General features: G+C 43.8%; 1 protein-coding gene across 7 annotated transcripts in view; it reads right to left on the bottom strand.

The window, feature by feature from the left end:
* Positions 1-26,596, bottom strand: part of LOC139166873 (complement factor H-like) — a 1,233,958-nt gene that overhangs the window by 1,117,158 nt on the left and 90,204 nt on the right. For 5 of the 7 annotated variants that reach the window (XM_070751048.1, XM_070751051.1, XM_070751050.1 and 2 more), the window contains 2 exons: positions 25,428-25,532; positions 21,992-23,413 (listed from right to left, as the gene is read on the bottom strand). The exons of 1 other annotated variant lie outside the window; for it this stretch is intronic. In XM_070751048.1, coding sequence (XP_070607149.1) covers positions 22,617-23,413; positions 25,428-25,532 — 902 coding nt within the window. In that variant the 3' untranslated portion in view covers positions 21,992-22,616. Of the gene's footprint in view, positions 1-21,991; positions 23,414-25,427; positions 25,533-26,596 lie in introns of those variants that run through there. One more of the 7 variants, XM_070751052.1, reaches the window with a different exon arrangement.

The following is a 26,596-nucleotide window of genomic DNA, read 5'->3' as shown; positions in this document are numbered from 1 at the left end:
TCTACTCTCCTCGACGCATACGCAAAAACCCCCTTCACTAGGTCTTATTTTAGGTTGAGGTCTTGTTTTCAGGGAAACATGGTAGGTTCTCCAGATAGTGGGAGGCTTTCTAAGGACTCTTGAAGTCATTCTGATATATTGACCACAGATTCTTCAGGACATTGCTTCTTGGGGGTTTTTACTGATATTTCAAGCCATCTCTTTTTTCGGCTTCTTTGTAAATGTTGAATGGCTATAATAGATGCTTCAATCCATCCCTGCACATCTAAATCACATGTTTCTGGCCCTTCTTCTTTGACATTACTTAGTGATATGCCTAACCAACCTTTCACATCCTCGGCGCATTCCTTCGGCAGGTTGGTTAGGCATTCATTAACCCATTTGGGCAGGGTGTACGCCAACAGCTTACACGAATCCTCGCTATGTTTTTTTTAGAAGCCAGTTCCGCACATTTGAAACGGATTCTTTAAGATTTTTTGCTTTCAGTTCTTCTACTGACATTTTCAGCCATTTTTTATTAAGCTGATGTGGCTTTCTTTTCTCTTCAGCTTTTTCATTCCTGAATGGGCACGAGCCTTTCCTCTGTAGTTTCTCTCTGAAAAAAATCAGAAGGTTAGCTGTGAACTGGACCAACAGCAAAGTATTCTTAGTTAAAAATAATGGGAACTGCTTTGATGTCAGGAAACTCTCATTCCTAAAGTATATATCTATAGTTGGGCGGTGGGAGTTGAATGAGGCTATCTACTAGATTTATATATGTAAAATTATAATGAGCTATAATTCTTTTTTTTTTTCTAAAATAAGGAGAATGTGAGACTTTTCTGAATTTTCTAATTTAAGGAGAACCTAATATAAAATTCTGGACCAGGAAGTTTATGGTGGCTATCTAAAAATTTCTCACCTCCACTGCAATTCAGAAAAGTCTCGGCAGAGCTCCTCATTTTTATCCATTAAGTCCATTTTTTGGAACGTGATTTTCTCCATTTTCATTTTCATTTCTTCTTTTTCTATTGTTAATTTTTCAAATACTGACGTTTTCCTGTAAAATATAAGGACCAGAGAGATATTATCCCTCTTGCAATATAGAGGCGGGAGGAGTGGAGGAGCCCATATCTAGGGTGGCACAGGGCCGGAATATCCCAGTTTTGCTGGGGAGAGGCAAATATGTTGGGAGACATGGGGTAGGCTGCTCTCGGGGAACAAGAGCTCGCTGCTTGAAAGCGATCCCTTGTTCCGGCCCCATGAGCTTAGCTCGGGGTACTGGCGACAAGCGAATCTCGGACCCTAGGCTGTTGATATTCAATGCCAGGTCAGTTGTAAATAAAGCTCCCCTCATCCAGGATTTACTCCTAGATGAGGAGGCTGACCTGACATGTGTTACTGAGATCTGGCTGGGCCCAGAAGGAGGAGTCCCTCTCTCTGAAATGTGCCGAGCTGGGTTGCAGGTGTGGCACCAGCCACGACCCCAGGGAAGGTGGGGGGATGAGTGGCTATTATAGCGAAAAAGACCTTCAGCCTACGCAGGCTCGTTGCTCCTGAGATTACGGGTTGTGAGTCCCTCTTTGTGAAATTGGACCTAGGGGTTCAGGTGGGCTTGTTGCTCATGTACCTGCCTCCCAGTTGCGTGTCAACAGCCCTGCCTGCGCTACTCGAGGAGGTAGCTGGGCTGGCAGTGGAGTTCCCCAAGCTTATTGTCTTGGTGGACATGCTCGGAGAATCCTCTGGATTGGTGCAGGAGTTTATGGCCACCATGGCAACCATGGACCTGACCGAAGTAATTTAGGGTGCAACTCATGAGGGGGGCATGCTCCTGACATGGTATTCCCCACAGAACAGTTGAGCAATTATCTGAAATTAAGGGTCTTAAATATGTTGCCTTCGTCATGGTCAGATCATTTTCTGCTACAGCTTGATTTCAAGGCTTCAATCCTCCTCCGCAGGGAGATGGAACTGATTAGGGGATTCCTTCCCAGGCACCTGATGGACCTAGAAAGCTTTCAGAGGATACTTCCATCTGCTGGTCCGTTACTCTGGGGGGGAAAGAACATCATCTTTCAGCTGTGGCAAGGGGCACATTTGCCTGGTGCACCAGTTGCGGCCTTCTAAAATACCAGCTCAATTAATTTTTAAAATTAATTTTATCCCCCGTTTACAATCAAAACTATCCTTCCTTCTTTCCTCTTTCATTTCCTCCTCTCCCTTCCTACTTTCCTCCTCTTTTCCTCTCCTTTTTCTTTCTCTCCTTTGCCATTTCTATCTCTTTTCTTTCCCTTGCTTCTTTTCCCTCTCTACTTCCTCCTTCCTTCATCCTCTCTTCTTTTTTTGACCTTCCTCCTCTCTTCTCCCGTACTTCTCTCCAATCCCCTCCATTCCTCCATTCTTCCCACTGTTACTTTCAGTTATTTACCATCAAAAATTTATTTCTCAATATATTATTAAAGCAAGCAGATTTAATATAAATTAAATTGACAATAATAATCATCCTCATTTCTTTTAGTTTTATTTAATTTTATATTTCTTCTTTTTTTCAATGCTCACCTTCTTTCTCCTCTTCTTCATAAGTTTATTGTGAAAAAGATGGTGCCCTGGTCTGGTCTTTTAATTTCAAGAATATTTTTTCTTTTCAATTTTTTTTATCTTTACTCATTTTATTTTTATACAAACCATATCACTAAAGCCCTTAAATTCTCATCTCTTACTATGTTAACCACTGATAAAAACCTTATACCTCTGTATTTCTATATAGTTTATATAAAAACCATTCAAGACAATTATTTAAACACAATTAATAACATTAATACATTTAGTTTTTTTAATATCTATGTTATTCATCATATCTAAATCATTAATAAGCCATAATCCTGGTTTTCATCTTTCACATTTATATCTTTTTCTTCTTAATTTGAGTATCAAACTTTCATTTTATTTTTAAACATTACGACTATATATGCCAATCTTATATGAAAACCACTTAAAATAACCAAACAGAGTTAATCACATTAGTACAGTTCAGTTCAATCAACTAGAATGCCTCTTCAATCTTTTTCTTTTGGTCCCTCCAAAATTCCATCTCTCATAACTCCCCCCCCCCCATTTTGTTGATTTCTCCCCCCCCGTTATTTCTGTATCTATACTTCCTTTTCTTTTTAATTCTTTTATTATCCTTTAAGTATTTGATTAAGTTCCCTCCAACCTCTTAAGATCTTCCCACTATTATATCTTTTATTTCTAAGCATCTAAAGGGGGAAACATCCATCCCCAAGGTCGACCATCAGATGGCCAATGTGCAAACATGCACTGGAGCTGACATAGGACAATGTCTTGTGTGCCCTCTGATATGGTTCTATGTGCCACCTGTGGCATGTGTGCCATGCGGTCACTATCATGGGTATAGAGTCGCCTGCTTGAGGCAGCTGGATTAGAACAGGGTTGTCAAAAGGGTGGCCCTCAGGCCGGAGGCATCACTTGCAGTTCCGGAAATGGGCAATTGTCCTGAAACGTCATAAGGCCCTTCACCGTTCCTTCTCTTGATTACTTAATAACTACAAATAACTGAATAAGTTTCAGGCCAATGTACTAAACTCTTCAGGCATCAAACCAATCAGGATGCTGTCCTGTTCAGAAGGGATCTCATATAGTTATTTTCCTTCCTGCCTGCCTGCTTTCCTATCTTAAAGCTTTGTCTAGATTATCACTATTGTTGATAATAAGTATTCATTGGTTGTGAATCACATTTTGCAATAGCTTATTCCATTAGGTATGTCACGTAGTATGTCACTCAGTTCAAAACGGCACAAGAAGTTCTGCAAACCACAACTGCTACTGATATGTTCCTTCTTTGTTTATTTGATGAGCGTGAGGCTAGTAGCACTAGAAGCAGCAGAAACAAGAGGAGGTTTTCTTGGGAAAATTGTATTTACCTCTGTATCCCCTTTAGCCAAAGAATTCAATTTAACTCAGTATTTTATTATCACAGTTGTTGAAAAAAATGAAAGAATATCATCAACATAGGAAACACTGTGGATTTTTTTTTCATTTTTTTTTTCATTTGCAAAATGAGATCCAGTTGAAGGGAATCTTTGTATCTCAGGGCTGAAATGTGGAGTCCTTGGTGCTCTCTGAGGTTGGTTCTTTGCTTGCAGACATTTCATTAACTAACATCATCATCACCTTCAGTATGAAGGTTGGATCCCTATACCTACAGGTAGTCCTTGACTTTTTTTTTTTAAAGTATTAGTTTTCAAATATATTTTTAAAACAGACAAATACCGACAAAGGTAGACAAGGAAAAACAACAAAACAAACAAACAAATAAACAATTTTTTTTATATCAGCAAACATTAAGTATTTCTGCATTGCTACATCAGATATGTCATTAAATCCTATTATAATATACATATTAATTAAGTACCGTTATATTCATATTATTTCATACAATCACAAAGTCCCTATTCAAATCATTCATATTTACATATTTATATTCTTTATTTTACTAATCTTTATATCTTCTGTGATCTTTTTATTTCTATTTCTTAACTCAATCAATCTGTGCCATTTTGCCCATATTTCATGATATCCGGAATAGTTTTGTCCCCTTAATTCCATCATCAGTTTATCCATTTCAGAACAATTATATATTGTGTCAATTACTGCTTTTTCGGGGGGGGGGGGGGGTGTTCTGTATTTTCCCCATATTGGGCTAAGATAATTCCGGCCACAGCCGTAATATGTAATATTAAATATTTTTCAGCTTTACTATATTGTTTTTTTTATTATTCCCAATAGGAACAATTCCTGTTGTAATCATAGGTTCTTAGGCACTGAACGCTGGGATAAGATATTACTGGAGGGTGGTGTTTTAACCCAGTGGGTGCTGTGTATAAAATCTTTATTCCTCCTCTTTAGAAAGGCAGCAAGTCCAGGCTGAGTGGCAAGCTGCAGAATCCATGACCACGTGGAAAATAATTAACTTGATATACAGCATGAAGATAACATAGAGTTAACTTACCATATAAGGAAAACATATGCCTTACAGTCATCCCCCAGCCAATCACCAGTAAATACACAATCCAGGCAAACGCTGTGACGGAGCTTCCATGTAATCATCTAAAGGGAAGTCACGAGGAGGTTGCCTGAATGGTAGTTGGGGGATGGTTTAATGTATGTGGCATTCATGGATTGGTTATTTTGTTCCACCTGACATAAAAAGTAAAATACAATAAAAGGAACGATCCCGATTCAATCGTGGTTGTCTCACTGATAAAACCTTCTCCGTTGCTTCCTTTTGATGTGGCAATTACGGCATCCTGTGCCTTCCTCAAGGTTGACCCACTGGTGAAGGGCTGTTTTCCTTCAACTGGTGACTTTCCGACATGATCCAGATAAAGGACATGTTTCATGGTTTGTCCTGACTCACCGATGGAGAAGAAAGAAGAAAAATAATAATAAAGCATCAGCGCACTGAGGGCCGGCTCTGAGCCTACGAAGCACCTTCTTCCGTGAATATGGGATCTGAATTTTCTAAGTTGCAGATAGAGCATTTTAAGGAATTCAGGGAAATAACCAGGTCATCCATTTTAATTTTGAAAAATAATGGGGAAAATTTGCCTTTGCCTTCAAAAAAGGATTTAGTTCATTTATTAAAATGTTTACCAAAATTGTCCCTCTTATCCGGAAAGTGGCAGTTTAAAATGTTCAACCTGGATTAAATTAGGGGCGTATTTTCATGAGTCTCCTTGCGCCCCGCCCAAAATTCTTTCTACATGGCGGATAATAATGGAATGCCTCAAAATTCATGAATGTACTGTGAAAGGGGAATCTGAGCCCCCTCCGCCATATCAACCTGACTCTAAAAATCTCTCTTTAAAATCCTCCAATGAATCTGATATATTACTGGTTATGTCTTAAAATCCCTCCACTCCGCATGTTGTTATTCCGGTTCCTGCTGGGGCGGTGGCCAAGGGTTTACAGGAGGCTAAAGAGAAAGGAGACATAACCTCGGAGGAAATGTCACTTTGTGCGCTATTGCAGACAGATGAAGGTGGCGCGCTTTTTGTACAATCATTGCCCATTAAAATAGTTCATGAATTAGAACAAGCAATTTCACTTTATGGGTTACACATATTGTTGCAAAATATTTCCGGTCTTTATTTAATGGGTCCTAATGACTGGAAAGACCTTATGCGAATGATTTTAACACCCATGCAGTATGTAGTATGGGAGCCTGAGTGGAAAAGGGAGTGTGAAAAACCAGTTCTTACCCGGGGGGGACCCTTACCCTTGATGAAATTATGGGATTGAAAGTTTTCTCTAGCTCAGTGTCTCAGATTAATTTGCCCTCTTCTGCCTATGGCCATAGTGGCCGTGCAGCATTAGACGCTCTTAAAAGAGTGGATGATGTTTCCCAAGCTTCCAGAAGTTCCTTTGCAAAAATTCATCAAGGACCAAATCAGCCCTATTCTGATTTTTTGGATGATCTTGAGAAATCGCCAACCCTATAGCACAGGAGGAATTAATTAAATTAAATAAATTAAATTAAATTAAAAAACTACCCTATGAGAGTGCAAATGAGGACTAAGCGGGTTCTTCAACCTCTTTTTTTCTAACCCAGATGCGGGATTGGCTGATTATCTCCGTGCCTGCCGCATTGTTAGCACTAATATATATAATATGGAATCCCTAGCCATGGCATTGGAAAGGTTTAACCCCAATCCACGATCTGGCAACTGTTATAATTGCGGTAAATTTGGTCATTTCAAAAGTGCAGGCCCTAGGAGGGGGGCGCCCAAAAGCAATGCTTTAACCCTAGCACAGCCAAACCACGCACTCTTTACCCCAAATTCAAGAAACGGTATCATTGGGCAAATCAATGTAAAGTACAGCCTCAACCTCAGCCCCAGGACCAGGGAAAATAGACTGGGGGCATTTAGCTAGTCCTGCACCAAAGGCTGAAATTTTTGATTTTGGGTGTATGCTTCTTTCTTTTGGTCTCTATGCGTCTGAAACTGTGTCTATGATGATCCCTGGCCTTACTTATTTTTTACCTCTTGAACCAGAGCCTGATTTTTATTTTCTGGAAGCGGGTGAGGATGACCCATCTGGTCTGCCCCCCGCTTTGCCATTGATTGTATACCCCAGGAAGGAATTTATTACCCGCAGAGTCATAGCCTCTCCCTTTTTGAGAGACCCCGCAGACTTTGCCTATGTTGCCCTTATTTGTCTTGTGGACACACCTTTAACAGTGGAAAAGGGTGAACTTGTTGCACAAGCAATCCCAGTCCCTTTAGAAAGGGAACCTCAGGACTTCCATAGAAGCACTCGCATTGGTGCTGCTCAAATGGACTGCCTTACTGTTGACACTCGCATTTCAAATTCCCACCCTATTTTAATTTTTCAGTTGAATGGATGTTCTTTTTCAGGAATTCTGGACACTGGGGCAGATGTCTTCATAATTCAATAGTCTGAATGGCCATCCCAGTGGCCCGTCATTTCCTCGCCCGCTGTCCGAGGTGTGCGGGGTGTTCAGAATGCTCAGGTTAGTAAGCATTGGCTTACTGTCACTTCCTCTGAGTGCTCTGTTACTGCCCATATCAAGCCTTTAGTCCTACCCTTTCACGTTAACTTGTGGGGGAGATATCTGATTTCACAATTGGGCAGACGCTTGGTTTTGCACTAATGCCTCCCCCTCTCACTCACCCTTCTTGACTCCTCCATGGTGTGGGTGGATCAATGGCCTCTTCCCATGGAAAAGTTAACTGCCCTTACTGCACTAGTGGAAGAACAATTGCAAATGGGTCATATCGAACCCTCTGTGAGTCTTTATAATACTCCTGTTTTTGTAATTAAAAAGAAGTCAGGAAAATGGAGATTCTTGCACGATCTACGGGCCATTAATAGAATTTTACAGTCCATGGGTGTGCTTCAATGCAGCCTGCCAAACCCCAATCTTATTCCCCGAGACTGGGATCTTATGGTAATTGATTTAAAGGATGCCTTTTTTCCCATCCCATTACAGAAGAAGGATTGACAATTATTTGCTTTTACGGTCTTACCATTAAACAATTCCAAACTTTCTTCTCGATATCAGTGGAAAGTTTTGCCACAAGGCATGATTAATAGTCCCACCATGTGCCAGTATTATGTCAATGCCATTTTACAACCTTTCAGATTGCAACATAAACAGCTCTTAATTTACCATTATATGGATGATATCCTTGTGGCCACCCCAGGACTACTGGGTACCGTCCAGTAGTTTTTATATTCTCTTGTTTCTCTCCTAGGAATTGCAGGACTTCATGTCTCCCCTGAAAAAATTCAGATCAAGGAGCCCTATTTATATTTGGGTCATAGGCTCTTGGCAGCCAGAGCTGCTCCTTACTTGCCACACCTTTTTTTATCGGACACAATCACCCTAGTTAAGTTACAACAGTACTTGGACGCCCTCAACTGGGCGCACGCGTATTTGGGTTTAACAACAGCTCAATTAACTCCTCTTTTTTATGCTTTTTCCCTCCCTCCCTCCCTCCCTCCATTTCTCCTTCTTTCCTTCCTCCATTTCTCCTTCCTTCCTTTCTCCCTTCCTTCCCTCCTTCCCTTCTCTCCTTCCTTTATTCCTTACTTCCCTTCCTCCTTCCTTCCCTCCATTCACAGTCTTCCAATTCTCTCCCTGCTCCCCAACCTAATTTCCCCCCACTGGGAGTGGGAGAGGCTCCGCCGCGAATTCCCAAAGAAGGTTAAGTCAACTTAAGGGAAAGTTGGAGAGGGCGAGGTGAGAGCTCCAGTGTAGGCAGCACCGTCAGCAAAGCAACAGGCACGATGCGATTGCCGCTTTTTCGCCTTTTGCTTCAAGATTCCAGGCCACTGACACCGGGACCACCGAGCAGTCCTGTAGATGCATAGGTGAATATTCAAAAGTAGCCGCTGGATGATCAGACTGAAAAATCAGGACTTCAGTCTTACCCATATTCAACTTGTGGACTTCAACTCCCAGAATTCCTCCTTCAGTCACAAGCCTTAAACTTGCCAGATTTGAAGACCCTTGCACTCCTAACTCAGGGGGTCTTCCAACTTGGAAGTTGGTCTTCAAACCTCTCAGGCAGCTTGCTTCAGGCAGGGGAAGCAGTGGCGGCTCCTCAGATAAAGGCTTGAAAGGCCCGCAATGGATGCCACCTGCCTACGCAGAGTGTTGGGCGCGAACCCCCCATCTAGACCTTTCTGCAAAAAGACTAGTAAGTGAATAACAGAAGACGATTGGGGTCGTATCTCCTGAGCCTTACAAAATTGATAATAGGTTGCCCAGGAGGCCTGATTGATGAGCTTTGTCGCTGGTCGACGGGCAGCCTGAATGGTATTAATGATGTTTTCGGGAAGATGCTCTTTCCTCATGCAATCCCCATCAATTGCCACATGGCAACTCTCCACCATTGAGGGTGTGGGTGGACTACTGACTCCTGAGTGAGGGAAACCCAATGGTATGGAAGAAGCCATGGAAGGGTGATTGATAAGTCCATGAGGTCCGCAAGCCATGTTCGTATGGGCCAGTAAGGTGCAACAAGTAGGACCTCTGCTCGTTCCAGGAGTATTTTGGTCACCACCCTGGGGATCAGGCAAATCATAGGGAAGGCGTATATTAGGCCCCCCGGCCAGGGAGATAGCAGTATATTGACCTGTTCTGCTCCCGGGGATGGAAAGCGGGAGAAGAACAGTGGAACCTGATTGTTGTAGTGCGTTGCGAACAAGTCCACCTTTGGTTTGCCATAGCAGCGAACAATGTCCTGAACCAAATCTGGATTCAGGCACCATTCCCTCAGGTCAAGTGTTCTTCAACTCAGCCAGTCCGCTTGTGTGTTCGATATGCTGGAAATGTGCTCCGTGCGAATAGAGGCTTGATGTAGTTCCACCCAAGTAAAGAGAGTGTGGGCTTCCTGCATTAGGTGGCCCGACCTCGTACCCCCCTGATGGTTCACATGGGCGTGCATGGCTACATTGTCCATAATGAGAACATGTTGGCCCTCGACTAGTTCCGCGAAGCTCAGAAGCGCTTGGAACACCGCCCGGAGCTGTAGGAGGTTCATATTGAAGTCCAGGAGGTCTTCTGTCGTCCAGAAGCCCTGTGCTACGTGAGAGTTGGAATGAGCTCCCCAACCCAACAGACTGGCATCGGTTGTGATAGTAACCTCCCGATGGAACAGGAAGGGTGAACCCTTGTGCAATGCCTCTGAATTCCACCAGGGGAGAGAACAGCGGACTTCGGATGTGATCGCCATAGCTTGTCTGGAATGGCTGACCCGTGCTCTCTGAAAGGGGAGCAGGAACCACTGCAACGGCCTGATGTGGAGTCCAGCCCAGGGTACGATCTCTATGCATGAAATGAATGTTCCTTGTAGTTGGGATAGGAATGCCAAGGCTACCTTGCTGCGATGTTATAGGTAAGTCACCACAGTCTTGATCTTTTCCTGCCATTCTGTCGAAAGGTGCACCTTGCAGACTGATGTATCTATCATGGTACCCAGGTACAGCAAGCGCCTGGTTGGTTCTAAGTGACTCTTCGTAGTTGATTGTGAACCCTTGTATTTCTAGGGACCTTATGGTGTCTGTTAGGTCTCTGCATGCCTGCTGTGGACTCCTGGACAAAATGATATCGTCCAGGTATTTATTTATTTATTTATTTATTTATTATTTGGATTTGTATGCCGCCCCTCTCCAAAGACTCGGGGCGGCTCACAGCAAGTGAAAAACAATCCAATACATAATCCAATTAATTAAAATATTAAAAGTTTTAAAAAAAACCCTATACTAACATACACACACACAAGCATACCATGTATAAATTCAGCGAGCCCAGGGGGAGATGTTTAGTTTCCCCATGCCTGATGGCAAAGGTGGGTTTTGAGAAGTTTACGGAAGGCAGGAAGAGTAGGGGCAGTTCTGATCTCCGGGGGGAGTTGGTTCCAGAGAGTCGGTGCCGCCACAGAGAAGGCTCTTCCCCTGGGGCCCGCCAACCGACATTGTTTAGTTGACGGGACCCGGAGGAGGCCCACTCTGTGGAACCTAATCGGTCGCTGGGATTCATGCGGCAGAAGGCGGTCTCGGAGATATTCTGGTCCGATGCCATGAAGGGCTTTAAAGGTCATAACCAACACTTTGAATTGTGACCGGAAACTGATCGGCAGCCAATGCAGACTGCAGAGTGATGGTGAAACATGGGCATACCTGGGTAAGCCCATGACTGCTCTCGCAGCTGCATTCTGCACGATCTGAAGTTTCCGAACACTTTTCAAAGGTAGCCCCATGTAGAGAGCATTACAGTAGTCGAACCTCGAGGTGATGAGGGCATGAGTGACTGTGAGCAATGAGTCCCGGTCCAGATAGGGCCGCAACTGGTGCACCAGGCGAACCTGGGCAAACGCCCCCCTCGCCACAGCTGAGAGATGGTTTTCTAATGTGAGCTGTGGATCGAGGAGGACGCCCAAGTTGCGGACCCTCTCTGAGGGGGTCAATAATTCCCCCCCCCAGGGTAATGGACGGACAGATGGGATTGTCCTTGGGAGGCAAAACCCACAGCCACTCCGTCTTATCCGGGTTGAGCTTGAGTCTGTTGACACCCATCCAGGCCCCAACAGCCTCCAGGCACCGGCACATCACTTCCACCGCTTCGTTGACTGGGCATGGGGTGGAGATGTAAAGCTGGGTATCATCCGCATATTGATAATACCTCACCCCATGTCCTTGGATGATCTCGCCCAGCAGTTTCATGTAGATGTTGAATAGCAGGGGGGAGAGGACCGACCCCTGAGGCACCCCACAAGGGAGAAACCTAGGAGCCGACCTCTGGCCCCCCCATAACACCGACTGCGACCGGCCAGAGAGGTAGGAGGAGAACCACTGGAGAACAGTGCCTCCCACCCCCAACCCCTCCAGCCGGTGCAGAAGGATACCATGGTCGATGGTATCGAAAGCCGCTGAGAGGTCAAGGAGCACCAGGACAGAGGATAAACCCCTGTCCCGGGCCCGCCAGAGATCATCCATCAACGCGACCAAAGCGGTTCCCGTGCTGTAACCAGGCCTGAAACCCGACTGTTGGGGACCTAGATAATCGGCTTCTTCCAAGGACCGCTGGAGCTGGAGTGCCACCACCTTCTCAACAACCTTCCCCATAAAGGGAAGGTTGGAGACTGGACGATAGTTATTAAGCACGGCTGGGTCCAGGGAAGGCTTCTTGAGGAGGGGGCGCACGAGCGCTTCTTTATAGAGTGATGGAAAAACTCCCCTCCCCAAGGAAGCATTGGTAATCTCCTGGGCCCAGCTCCGTGTCACCTCCCTGCCGGCCGAAACCAACCAGGAGGGACACGGATCCAGTAAACAGGTGGCGGAACTCACAGCTCCAATGGCCTTGTCCACTTCATCAGGTGTCACCAGATCAAACTCTTCCCAGACAGGTGGACAAGTACGTGCCCCAGTCACCTCGACTGACTCGTTGTCAGTCGACTCTGTCTTACAATTGGAGTCGAGGTTGACCCGGATCTGAGCGACTTTATCAGCGAAAAACGTGTTAAAATCCTCGGCACTACTCTGCAAGGGCTCCCCAACTCCCCCCTGGTTAAGAAGGGAGCAGGTCACCCTAAACAGAGCGGCCGGGCGGGATTCCACTGATGCAATCAAGGCGGCATGGTACGCGCATCTTGCCGCCTTGAGCGCCATTTGTAAGTCTTAATAAAAGCTCTTACAAGTGTTCGATCGGATTCAGATCTACTCTTCCTCCATCGCTTCTCTAGACGTCTCTTTTGGCGTTTCAACTCCCGGAGCTCCTCGTTGAACCATGGGGCTCTACGGGGTCTAGCGCCGCGGAGAGGTCGCAAAGGCGCAATCCGGTCGAGAGCCTCCGCAGCAGCCGTATTCCAGGCCTCCGCAAGAGACTCCGCCGAACTGTGGATGAGTGCCTCTGGAATAACCCCAAGCACCGTCTGAAAGCCCTCTGGGTCCATCAGGTGTCTGGGGCGGAACATCTTAATTGGTTCCGCCTCCCTGCGGGGAAGGATTGGAGCCAGGAAGTCAAGCCGTAGTAGGAAATGGTCTGACCATGACAAAGGCAATGTTTCTAAGCTCCTTAGTCTCAGACCATTACTCAATTGCTCGGAAAGGAATACCATGTCAGGTGCGTGCCCTCCCTCGTGAGTCGGACCCTGTACTACTTGAGTCAGGTCCATGGCTGTCATGGTGGCCATGAACTCCTGTGCCAACCCAGAGGTTTCGCCGAGTGACGGCAGGTTGAAGTCCCCCAGGACAATAAGTCCGCGGAACTCCACCGCCAACCCGGCTACCTCCTCGAGTAGCACAGGCAGGGCTTTTGACACGCAGCTGGGAGGCAGATACGTGAGAAATAAGCCCACCTGAACCCCTAAGTCCAACTTCATCAAGAGAGACTCGCAACCCGCAATTTCCGGAGCAATGAGTCTACGTAGGCAAAGGCTCTCCCTGGCTGTAATAGCCACTCCTCCCCCCCCTTCCCTGGGGTCGAGGTTGATGCCATATCTGAAACCCAGCTGGGCAGATTTCAGAGAGAGGAACACCCCCCTCTGGGCCCAGCCAGGTTTCAGTAATACATGCCAGGTCGGCCTCCTCATCCAGGATCAAATCCCGGATGAGGAGAGCTTTATTTACCACCGACCTGGCATTGAGCAGCAGCAACCTGAGCCCAGGGCCAGGGTTACACTCATCACCAGTACCCAAGATTGGGCTCACAGAGCCAGAACAAGGGATCGTTATTAAGCAACGATCCCTCGTTCCCCTGGAACGGCTAACTCTGTGGCCCCTGCCATATCTGCCTCTCACCAGCAACACTGGAATATTCCAACCCTCTGCCACCCTAGAGATCAGTGCCCCTTCCTCTCCTGTCTCCCGAGCGTCAGGTGGGCCAAAACTCCCATTCATACTATTATCAATCAACTCATCCATACCATGACCCCACCCATTCCAACCATCACACTCACACCAATCATTCATCCTATGCACAATATTACATACACCCCAGTCATCCATTCATTAAGAAACCCCCCAATAATATTAAGATTAAATTAGTAATAATTAAAATAGATTAACTTGATTATTAAAATACAATAAGAAAAATATCTAAATTTATCTAATTTAAAAAACTATAAATATAATATATATATATATATATAATATAAAAAATATAAAAAATATCGGAAATTAGTCAGCAATAAGATAGGGTAAAATTCTTAATTAGTTCTTAATTGGAAGTTCTGGATTGTAACAGTGTTCAGGGTCCCAGGGGAGTATCTCAGCCTGGTTAAAAGGAAGGATCTCTTCTTGATATTAGTCACCCCTTTTTCTGGCGCTATGATGTCTCCCAGGTCTCTTCTCAGTCCCTCAGTTCCATCACCAGTCTCTTGGCTCTCATAGGACCCTCGCCCCTCGCTGGTCACTCCTCGGTGGCCTCCGATGGCGTTGCTGATTTCCGAGCCACATTTCCAGTTCTCTGTCTGCCAGACCCCACTGCATGGCCTCCAAGAACTCTCTTTTCCACCTCGATATTGCTTCGACATCTCCCCCAGTCTCCACGCTCCTCTCACGGACCACCATCTCCTCTTCCTCGACAGCAATATCCAGTCTAATCTTTCCATGCAGGTCTTTTCACCCCGTAGAGCCTCCGACGCTTGGGCGCTCCCACCAAGCAGCTCACAAGCGTCCTTAGTTCATGGGGGGGGGGGTCGTTCCAGCAGCAGCACCTCCAGCCAGCATCACCTTCGCCTCTCGGTCCCGTCTCTCCTCGTTCTCTCCTCCCTTCAAGGCTCCACTTTTATCAATATCAATCAATCTCTCCCCCCAGTCTCAGCTACAGCCTCCCGTTGTAATCAAGGGAACCGCCATTTCCCCGCAGCCCAGCTGCTTCCTCCACAAAATCTCCGTGGCTGAAATAGATTGAAACAAATGCCACAGAAAAGGGTGCAGCAAGATCTTCCCACGCTGAATAAAAGCAATCTCTGCTAAGCTCAGACAGCAGGCAGCATGCTGCGGGGCTGTGAACAACAAGCTATAAACAAGCTGTATGCCGTCAGATGTAGAGAAAGAGTCCGGAGCTCAGCTGTCAGCACATCCAAGAGCTTGGTAAACGCCCTCGGGGTTGATGATAAGCCGAAGGGCATGGCTCTGTATGGGAAATGCTGATCCTTGAAACAGAAGTGGAGGAAACTACGATGTTGTGGGTGGACCGGTACATGCAGATACGCTTCTTTGAGATAGATGTTGTTGGATAGATGCCAGGATTGTGCACAAGGAGTGCATCTTGAACCTCTGATAGCAGACGTATATATTCAGCTGTCTAAGATTCAGGATCAAGCGGCATCAGACAGAGATCTTGGGTACCACAAAGACTATGGAGTAGAACCCCTGTCCCTGTTGCGCTGCTGGTACCAGTTCGATTGCCCCAATGTCCAGTAAATGGTGGACCTTTGGAGATAAAAGAGCCTGTTTCTGTGGGTTGGTCAGTGTCGGGCATTGTAGGAATCTGTTTGGTGGAGTCTGTAGGAAATTTATCTGTAGGCCCTGTGCTCCAGTGTCCAACGCCCAAGCGTCGGTAGATATAGTTTCCCAAGAGGCGGTGAAGAACTGCAACTGACCTCCAATGGGAATATCGTCTCAGAGTCACTTTGACCTATGACATCCACCTCTATTTGTTCCCCAAAAGGATCTCCAGGGCTATTGGAACTGTCTGTTCCGATCTCCGAATCCAGTTCTATCTGATCGGTATGAAGCCTGGTTATAGGACTCTTGCCCGTAGGACCTGACGACCCGGCGGCATGGCGGTGGCTGGGTCAACCCGAAAGGGCTGTCTATGGAAATAATAATAATAATAATAATAATAATAATAATAATAATAATAATTCATTAGATTTGTATGCTACCCCTCTCCGAGGACTTGGAGCGGCTCACAACAATACAATATACAAATTCAATATTAAAAACAATTTTTAAAGCCCTTATTAAGAACAATCATGCAATCCAAACAAATCACACATAAAGCGGAACAGCCAAGGGTATATCAATTTCCCCATGCCTGGTGACTATGTGGGTTTTCAGGAGTTTACAAAAGGTGAGGGTAGGGACAGTCCTAATCTCTGGGGGGAGTTTATTCCAGAGGGTCGGGACCCACACCTCTGGGTCCCACCAGATGACATTGTTTTGTCAACGGAACCCGGAGAAGGCCAAGTCTGTGGGACCTTATCGGTTGCTGGGATTCGTGCGGCAGAAGACGGTCCTGAAGGTATTCTGGCCCGATGCCATGTAGGGCTTTATAGGTGATCACCAACATGGGTTCATCCTCCTGTCCTGTCTCTGGGAGGTCCTCAGAAAGACTTTCTTTTTGTCTCTGTCCTTGATGAGGACGGTATCAAGGGACTCCCCGAAGAGCTTGGCAGTGTTGATGGGGTAGCAATGTCCACTGGGCTCAAGTGGTGAGTGGGGGAACACTGGCCAGCAGGTTAGTTGCAGCCAGTTTATATACCACCTCGAGCTGTCCCTCAAGGGCCTTTATACGTTTTTCAGCCCCTTTCAAGGCTGAGGAGGCCTGTGAGCTCTTACTTTTAGTCTTGGAAATATGAGCTCTGTCCTTATCTTTGGGTACTATAACCATGGCAACTGTCTTACCCAGACTGAATTGTAGGTCTTGAAACATCGTTGAGGAATAAAGGCTAACTGTCACGAACTGTCAGAGGAAGATCTCACATAGTGTCATACCCAGCACTGCCAGAAAATGGCTGTCCATTGTTAAGAGACCATGTGTGTGCGCCCGCGAGGCTACTGCCCTCAAAATGGTGCCTATTTGCCCTGTAATGAGAGGCCTCTATGAGGCCAGGCCAGGCATCAAGCACCTCCTCCGTCCATCTCCTGGCAATGTCCCCAAAATGGCGGGCACTATAACAGGTGTCAAAACACCTTGTAGAAATGAGTGCTGTTTTCGGCATTAGAAACACTGCCCTGATATTGCCGAGGGAATGGCGGGCGATCTTTCTGGCCTGCAGGGGCTTGGCGGGGATCGATCAGAGGCTTATCTGGCCTCCCGATCCCTTATCTGATGCTCGCTTGAGGCTGTTGTGATGCAGAGCATTCCACGTTTTGGCCAGCCAGGAAGTACATCTTCGTGATGTCAAAGCTCCGCCCATGAAATTCCCTATTGGGATTCCCCACCTCTGTTTCAGCCTCCTGACCGACTGACAGTGGCGGCGGCGCTTCTTGGCTTTCTCCCGAACCTGAACGCTGAACCTGAACTTTTGCCGAACTTCCGGGTTCAGCATTTGGGAGAACGCCGAGAGGTCCCCCGGCTGTTTTGGAAGGTGACAGCCGGGCGGCGGCACTTCTCGGCAGCCTCCCAAACATGAACTTTTGCCAAACTTCCAGGTTCGGCGTTCAGGAGAACGCCGAGAAGTACCTGGATGTTTTAAAAGGTGACAGCTGGGTGGCGGCGCCCAGCGGAGCACCGTTTTTGCGATTTTTTTTTTGCTTGCATGCATTAATCGGTTTTACATTGTTTCCTATGGGAAACATTGTTTCATCTTACGAACTTTTCACCTTACGAACCTCCTCTCGGAACCAATTAAGTTCATAAGACGAGGTATCACTGTAGAAGCAATTTTTCCCATAGGAATCAATGTAAAAGCAAATAATGTGTAGGTTTGCAGAAAGAAATAAAAGCTCAGAATTTGGGTGGGAGGAAGAGAAGGAAGGAGGACAGTAGCTGCTGAAGGAAGAAGGTGAGGTGAGGGGAATCAAGAAAATCCAAAACTTTAAGGATTAAAAAGAAATAAGAGGGACTCTGAGGCAGCGAGGAGGAGCACATGCTTCCCATACACCTGGTGTGAGGCTGCCTTCCATACACTGCACCAGAGAGAGAAACCCAGGGGGAATGGAAACTGGCCGGGTCTTTGTGCCGCTCTCAAATTTCCTGGGAAATTTTTCCAGGCTCGGGTTCTTAAATAAAAAAATGGTTCTTAAGAAGAATCTTGAACACCCGGTTTTTATCTAGAAAAGTTCTTAAGTAGAGACCTTCTTAAGGTATCACTATATATTTTTTTGTATGAGGTAGAGGAGCCATTTAATAATAGTAGTCCTTTTTAATTTATCCCAGAGGGAACATCTGGATATTGAATCCAGGGCCTATTTAAAGTCAAGAAGGGCCACAAAAAGAGAATATGTCCTTTAAACGTATATTTTTGTATAGTTGGTAAAATACCAAAATATGATCAATTATTGACCTTGCTTCCCTGAATCCATTTTTTGTGTTTTTAATTATGCCCTCTGCAATTATCCAATCTTGAAGTTTGCTATTTAGGTGCTTAGCATGCAACTTGCTATCAACATCAGTAGACTAATCAGGTACATAATTTTTATTGCTTTTTGTATATAGGTACTATAATTGCAATTCCCTAATCTCTTGACATGCAACCAGTCTGATCTATAAATGTAAAGAGAGATGCCAATAGGGGTTTCTATCAGCTAAGGTTCTTTTTAATTATTTCTGCCAGAACATAATCAGCACTGGGAGCCCAATTAACTTTAAGGGATCCGATCAACCGTGATACCACTTGTGGTGTTACAGCAGGCCAGTAAGGGACTGGGTCCAGATTGATCTGACTCTCATTCATTTCACAGGCGGAGTCCGTAATGTCAAAAAAGGGAGTCTTCTACCCTATTAATTTGTGCCAGGACTCCTTCAATGCTGCACTTTTCCTTTCTTTTAAAAGGGCCATATATTGAGCCTTCAGACATTTAGGTCGGTGATGACGAACCTATGGCATGGGTGCCACAAATGGCACACGGAGCCATATCTGCTGGCACGGGAGCAGTTGCCCTAGCTCAGCTCCAGCCACCTGATTTTTTGGCTCACATAGAAGCTCTTGGAGGGCAGTTTTGGCTTCCAGAGAGCCTCCAGGGGGGCAGGGGGGCATTTTTACCCTCTCCTCGACTCCAGGGAAGCCTTTGGAGCCTGGGGAGGGTGAAACACAAGTCTACTGGTCGCACCAGAAGTTGGGAAACAGGCCGTTTCCAGCCTCCAGAGGGCCTCCATGGGTGGGGAAAGCTGTTTTCGTACTCCCCAGCAATTGAATTATGGATGTGGGCACTCGCACGTGTGATAGTACACATGCATGCTCTTCCAGCACCCAAAGAAAAAAGGTTCGCCACCACTGTTTAGGTAGTGAATTTGATCTTCAGATGGGGAATTTTTACTTTTTCTGTACTCCCTTATTATACACCTTCTTCAGTTGTACACAGTCTTGATCAAACCATTTATTCTTTATAACTTGCTTTCTGGACTGAGGCAGTGTTCCATTAGTGGGAACTGATTTCAGATAGGCAATTAAAGCTTCAAAACTATCTAAATATAATCCTTAACATTTGTTTTTTATGATATTTGCATACAATTCTAGAGTTTCTGAGGCTTGCATCTATTTAATGACTGTAATTGCATTTTCTCAGTCCATTTAATTCTAACCTGGCTATTATACTTATCGAGCTTTTGTGGATAGTTAGATCTCAGAAATTTCCAGTGGAATGTCAGTTACAATAACTGGATATTGGTCATTTTTTAGTTGTGAGTCTACCTTCATTTTCCATACAAAATTCAAAAGATCAAATGATACTATCCAATAATCAACTGTAGATTTTCTTCCTGCATTCCAAAAGGGTAGTTATATTGTTGGGACCCTGCTTATGAAGCAGTTAATTATATTAAGTGTATCGCTTTATTTACTTTAGTCTTTCTAAACATTTATCCTAAGATACCTTTAAGTGTTCCAGAAAACAGAACACAAAGAATTCTGACTCATTATAGAAAAGTGTCAACTTTATTACGATGAAATGTAATATAGTAATTTTTAATGAAGATTTTAGCATGCATAAATAACCAAACTGATTAAATATGTATTAGATATCACTATATTAGGATTTGCTAAAAAATTAAATTCTTTGAATTGAACAAAGAACCTCTCATGAAGGGAATAATCAATGTAAAATGTTAATATCTGCAGATATGGTTTTATTTTTTATTAAATTTCTTGATTGCCCAACCCTATAAAAAACTGGCTTCCCTAAGATTAATAGAATCAATATTTTATGTTAATATTTGCTATTTAGAAAATCCCAAAGTTGCTACCAGTTTGTTTAACAGGGAAAAAAATGATCCAGTTTTGACTGTGCAGTACATGCTATGAGGATTGCTGGGCTGCTGTAAGACTATGCTAGATCTCTGATAGACCCTATTCCATGTTTTCGTCTCTGCTTTGCATAAAATCCCAATAGTTGAACAAATATGTATATGTGACAATGAGGAAGTTGAAGAAATATCACATCTTATTGCGCTACACATTTTACAGGGACATCAATGTACATTCTTCTTAGATTTCTAGAGAAATCAAATAATTTCTTTGCAACCACTTCATTATTTGAATCCATGGACCATTCGTGCTGTGGCAATTTTTTGTGCTTCTGCAATGATAATAAGAAAAAACTGCAGAAAAAGTAATTGCTGCCAACCTGCCTTTCATAGAGGACCTGTATGCTGTACGGGTCAAAAAGAAGGCTGTGTAAATATTTGCTGACCTCTTACATCCTGGACATAAACTGTTTCAACTTCTACCCTCAAAACGTCGCTACAGAGAACTGCACACCAAAACAATTAGACACAAGAAGAGTTTTTTTCTTGAATGCCATCACTCTGCAAAACAAATAATTCCTTCAACTCTGTCAAACTATTTACTAAGTCTGCACTATTACTACTAGTTTTTTCTCATCATTCCTATCACCCATTTCCCCCCACCAATTGACTGTATGACTGTAACATGTTGCTTGTATCCCTAAAATTTGTATTAATGTTGATTGTTTCCTCATTGTTTATTTGATCCTTATGACAATCATTGTGTTGTACCTCATGATTCTTGACAAATGTATCTTTTATGTACACTGAGAGCATATGCATCTAGACAAATTCATTGTGTATCCAATCACAATTGGACAATAAAGAATTCTATTCTAACTGGTAAAAATTCCAAAAAAAATATCCTTATTCTTATTAACACTTTGCTTAATTATTTTTGTTAATAATTTTTAGAGAACATATATTTTAATGTATAGCTTTATTATACACGTGGTCCTTAACTTATGATAACAGAGCCCAAAATTTATGTTGCTAAGTGACACATTTGCAAAGTGAGTTTTGCCCTATTTTATGCCTTTTCTTTCCACATATGTTAAGTGAAGCACTGCAGTGGTTAAATTAGTAGCATGGTTGTTAAATGAATCTGACTTCCCCGTTGACATTTGCTTGTGAGAAGGTCACAAAGTATGATCACGTGACCATAGGACACTGCAACTGTCATAAATATGAGTCAGTTGCCAAGCATCTAAAATTTGACCAGGTGACCAGGATTGCTGCAATTGTCGTAAGTGTGAAAAATAATGTCATTTTTTTCAGTGTCATTGTAACTTTAAACGGTCAGTAAATGAACTGTTGTAAGTTGAAGACTACCTGTATTACTTTTATCAGTGCTAATAAAGGAGAACATTTGTAGTTCAGGGATGAAATGAGGGGGGTCCTTGGTGCTCTAGTTCCAGCTTTGGTGATATTACCTTGTTAAGGTAATGAAACATCTGCAAGAAAACAAGCAAGCTCAGAGAGCACCATGGACCCCTCACTTTTACCAGTGTTAGATAAATAAATGGGATATTATTGTAATAAGGTGTTTATTGAGTATATCATATTTGATTTATTTTATACTTGCTAATATATAATGCACTTAGTCCTCTTTATTGATCCTGGTTGTATTTCCTATTGTTGTTTTATATAACTCATTTTATTATTTAATGTTGCTGGTCATTGACCAAATAAAAAAAATCAAATAAAAAATTTCAAAATTTCTCATCTGAAGGAAGCCTTTGGTTGTCAGTGATAGTCTAACTGAATAAACTGAAGAGCCCTGTGTTTTTGGATTGATGTAATTATAATTATTTGAAAACATGCATACTGTATTACATAGCTACATGCCATTTTCAAACGAGAAAAAGAGTATCATTGATTTAACACAGGCTTATATCTTACATAATTTTGTAGCAAAAGCAGAAACTTACAGAATCTACAGGTACAAGATTTTTTACAATGCAGTTTGTGAAAATGGAATAAGACAAAATTATTCTTAGGATATAGGAAAACCTGGTCTCAACTTCAACTTTGCAGTCTATTAAACTTTAAGCAGAAAGATAGAATCTAGTATTATAATTCCTTACCTTGTTATCCACAATCACAGTATTTTCCAAAAGGATTTTGATGCTTTAAAAAATTCATTACACAAAGTTGGGTGGGCCTGAGCAACAAGATTTCCCCCCTTAAGATAGAATCTTGATTTCCAATAAATCACTAGAATTGTTAAAGGTCTAAGTTTTTTATAGATTACCAGCTTCTCTATAAAGGAGAAATTTTATTCTGATATTGAATCACCTATAACTTCAGTAATTCTGATTAATAAATTGCAATTTTCTCATTATATAAACAGACTTATACAATACATTTTGTATTGCAACGTATTTTCTTCTTGCTCCCTTTTCTTCAGTCATTTCATCTGCAAACATTTCTCCTGAGGGATGAAGTTTTCCGGCCATATAGGTAAGACTACATGGGCTATGTGACTCCACAAGCCACTCAACTTGTCTGTATCCATGTAGTTATAAGACTTCGGTGTGTCTGAGTTAGTAAATTTAGCCCAGAGGAAATATTTCACTCTCTCCTCAACTTGCAATAAGGAAAAGCTCTTATTCAAGGACTCCCCATCCAGAAGAACGGTTAATAGTAATGCCACATCTTTAAATGCTGCATTTTCATGGTCACAGTACTTGTAAAAAATCAGGGTGGAACCTGCGGGCAATGAGTCAAACCGATGGACTACCGCTGCTTTGTTACCATTCTCGAAACCAGAGCTCAGCTTTTCATCGACATTAAGTTTGACAACATCACTATCTTGAGCTCTTGTGCTGGCCCCATCAATTTTAATCGTAAGTGCACCTTGAGAAGATGAGAAAGCATCAGCAATCTGGTTGCTTAAACACTTCAACACATCTTCAGCTTCTTTTGAAGCGGTGAGTAATAAAATAGCTGGTTCCAAATGAGGGTGAGAAGAATTTAGACGTTTCTCAAAAGTAACTTGGATTCTGTTCCAAACTATTGCGTCTTGACTTGGATAAGTGTTCCTGAGCTCTTTCATTTGTTTTTTAAATGTTTGTAGAACTTTATAATCCATTTCAGAAACATGAATTGGTGAATGCCAAAATATATACCATCCACCAGCAGCAATACAAGTTGCAACAAATATCACAATTGCTGTAAGTGAGGATCTTCTTTCAGGTTTAGAAACTAGTACACATATGTAAGAAAGGAAGAAAAAAACCCTTCAGTAATGCATTCATATTTTATTATAATAAGTATATATCTTTATCTATTTGAGTCTTTCTAAACATTTATCCTAAGAACTTAAGAACACAAGTGTTCCAGAAAACAGACTGCAAAGAACTGTAACTCATTAGGAAAGTGTCAACTAAATATTTCAGTCAAAATAAAGTGTATAGTTTTTTCTGAAGATTTTAACACACATTACACAAATAACGAAACTGATTTAGAATGCAGTCCATTTATCACTATATATAGGTTGTTGCTAATATATTGACCAAAGAACCTCTGTCATGAAGCGACCTAAACCTATACCCTCCACAATCCATGTACAATATTAATATCTGAAAGGGCAGCGCCGGACTTACCCGGCAGGCAGGCTTTGCTGGAGGGACCGGGAGACACGGTCCCTCATGGCGGCCGCCATCTTGGATCCCGGGCGAAGTCTCGCGATGCGAGACTTCGCTCGGGAGATCAGGGCCTGATTGGCCAGGCTCCTGATTGGTCCGGGCGGGGCCTGCTCGCCCTATATAAGGGCGAGCAGGCCCGGGGCTCTCCCTTTTCGCCCGGACTGCAGAGAAGAGCAGACACCCGCCCGCCCTCCACTATTTTGCAGTGTGCTTAGGGGTCGCCCTTAGGGGGCCGAATGGGAATTTTTTGCAGTTCCGCCTCTTAGCTGAGCTGTTTTTTCGCCCATTCCACACTGGGGTGATGGATGTGCGGTTAGGGGGTGCTTGCATTTATTAGGTTAATTGGCTTACCTTTGGTCATTTGGGTAGGCAGGTTAGGGGCGGAAAACTGGGGTGGTTTAGCAACCGCGCGTTCTCCCTTGGGCATCTTTGGGGATGATTGACAGGTTCTCCGCAAGCTCATGGAGGGAGTTTCTGCCTGAGCAGCTGGGGGGAACCTGTCTTTGGGTCCTGCACCTTTAATTCCCGGATTCCGGTTAGCCGGTGGGACCCCCCTCATGCACAGCATGGCAGGGTCGCAGGTGACGGCCTGGCCCTCACCTGGACTTGCATCGAGATACGCCCATGAGTTGCCCAGGAATGTTTTTTGGCATAACGTCATTTCCGCCCCGGAAGTAGTTGTTTGACCCTGCAGGTCCAGTTCCGGGTCATAGTTGATTATGCTAATTTATGCAAAGTATTGAATAAATTATGCAAATTTATGTTAATAAAAATGACCCAATTTAAATCCAGCTCTGGTGTCCGTGTCGTTACTCCGTCTCTCCAGCAAATACAGTTGTACTATTTATTAAATTTCCAGATTGCCCAACCCTATTAACAAAGTGGCTTCACAAAATTAAAATAACTCCATAAAAACAACAATAATAAAACAACTACCAAAGAGAACAAAATAATCTCTTCAGTTCAAAAGGGCCTACCAATCACTCTTAACCAAAGCCTAGGAAAAAGCTGAGATTTTAAAGAACAATTGAAAATGGGCATGATCGAAAACATGGATCTCGGAGGGGGGGAAATGTTATCGCACAGCATAAATGGAGTAACAGAAAAAGTTGTCCCTGGTTTCCTCTTAGTGACACTATTTTGCAATGGGACCTGAAAGAGGTTAATGCTGTCAGTGCACACAAAGCAGATGGGCACTTACAGGAATCGTGCAGTCTCTCCATTATTATCTATAGTAAAATGAAATGGCTTTATAAGTGATATCTACCTAGAATTACATCCGGTAGCCAAATAAGGGCTAACTGTAAATTGCATTCTTCTATGCGCTTGCTGTCCCATATGTACTTCATCTGATCACTAGTTGCTTCTCTCTGGCAATTGAAATCTACTTATTAGATTGTATTCCTAGTCTTTAAAATAGAAAAAGAAAGTCATTCTGCATAACCGAGCATATACTGAATTTGTCTCAGTATAGAGAGTTCCAGATTCTTCAGATATTTCAGACATGAGTGCATGTAGATTATATTGGTTACCACCATACAGAGTTCTAAAGGATTAAAAATGAGTCTTACTTTTTAAAGCAGTCTGTAGATCCTCCTTCTGTGGAGCACTGAGCTTCTCACGCTTTGTGATTTTGTGATCCCTTAATATTATGTCAGCCTTTGCTATTTCAAAATCTGGGTGGAGCAAGAGATAAATACATCACATTCAATAACTACTTTTGCAACTTTATAATATAAAAAGTTTTCATTGGAAACAAGCAATAGTAAAATCAAATTTAAAAATAATTTTAATTTGAAGCCATTTGAGTTCATTTTAACATAATTTGTAAAATCTTGTGTTTTAATTCTTAAAGGAAAGAAACTATCCAGCTTTGACTGTACATGACATGAGGATTTCTGGACTTCTGTAAGACTGAGCTAGATTAAAGTGACCAGATTTTAAGATTGGGAAAAAAGGACACCATTGGGGGTGGGTGGCTGGGGTGCTAGAAACATTTCACCAAAAAAAAAATCGCAAAAAAAATAATAACTTTCTCTCTCTTTCTTTCTCCAGCTCTGTCTCTCTCCTCTCTCCCTTTCTCTCTCTCCCTTTCTCTCTCTCTCTCTTTCTCATACACCACATACAGGGGTTGAAGTAGGAGTGGGAGGGTGCCGAGAGCAGCGGCACTGGGCAGTCAGCTGAGAGCAGGAGCTCTAGGGCGGAGGCACCGGGGGGGGGGCGCGGCTGGACGTGATGCTGGACGCCATACATGCTGGTGCTGTGCTCGGCATGGGTGAGGGGCTAGCACTGGCCTGTCAGCATGTATGGCGTCCAGCAACACGTCCAGCCGCTGCCTGGAGCTCCCGCTTACAGCTGACCACCCCGCCGGCGCTCCACAGCTACTGCCCAGTGCCGCTGCTGCCAGCGCCCTCCCGCTTCTACATAAACCCCTGTTTGGTGCTGCCACCAAAGCTGACCAGCCCCGCTCTTCCTGCCACCCGAGAGCTGCAAAGTTCACCTGCTGCCGCCGGGTGCCAAAGCTCCTTTGTTCAGCACCCGTTTCCCCCTCCCCCCTCTGTTGCGGTCTCTTATCCCCGCAGGGTGGCAGGAGGAAGAAGTCCTCTGGGCATAACAAGAGAGGAAAGGTGGCGGCGGTGGTGGCTGGGCTCCTGAAGGAAAAGAAGGCAGGAAAAGTTCTCCCGCCCTTAAAATGCCCCCGAGGAGTCCCTGCAGTGCCCGAGCAGCTGCGGCTTCTGCC

This window comes from Erythrolamprus reginae, chromosome 4 (genome assembly GCF_031021105.1).
Source record: "Erythrolamprus reginae isolate rEryReg1 chromosome 4, rEryReg1.hap1, whole genome shotgun sequence".
NCBI classification, from domain to species: Eukaryota; Metazoa; Chordata; class Lepidosauria; order Squamata; family Dipsadidae; genus Erythrolamprus; species Erythrolamprus reginae.
This window is presented reverse-complemented; position numbering and strand designations above follow the sequence as displayed.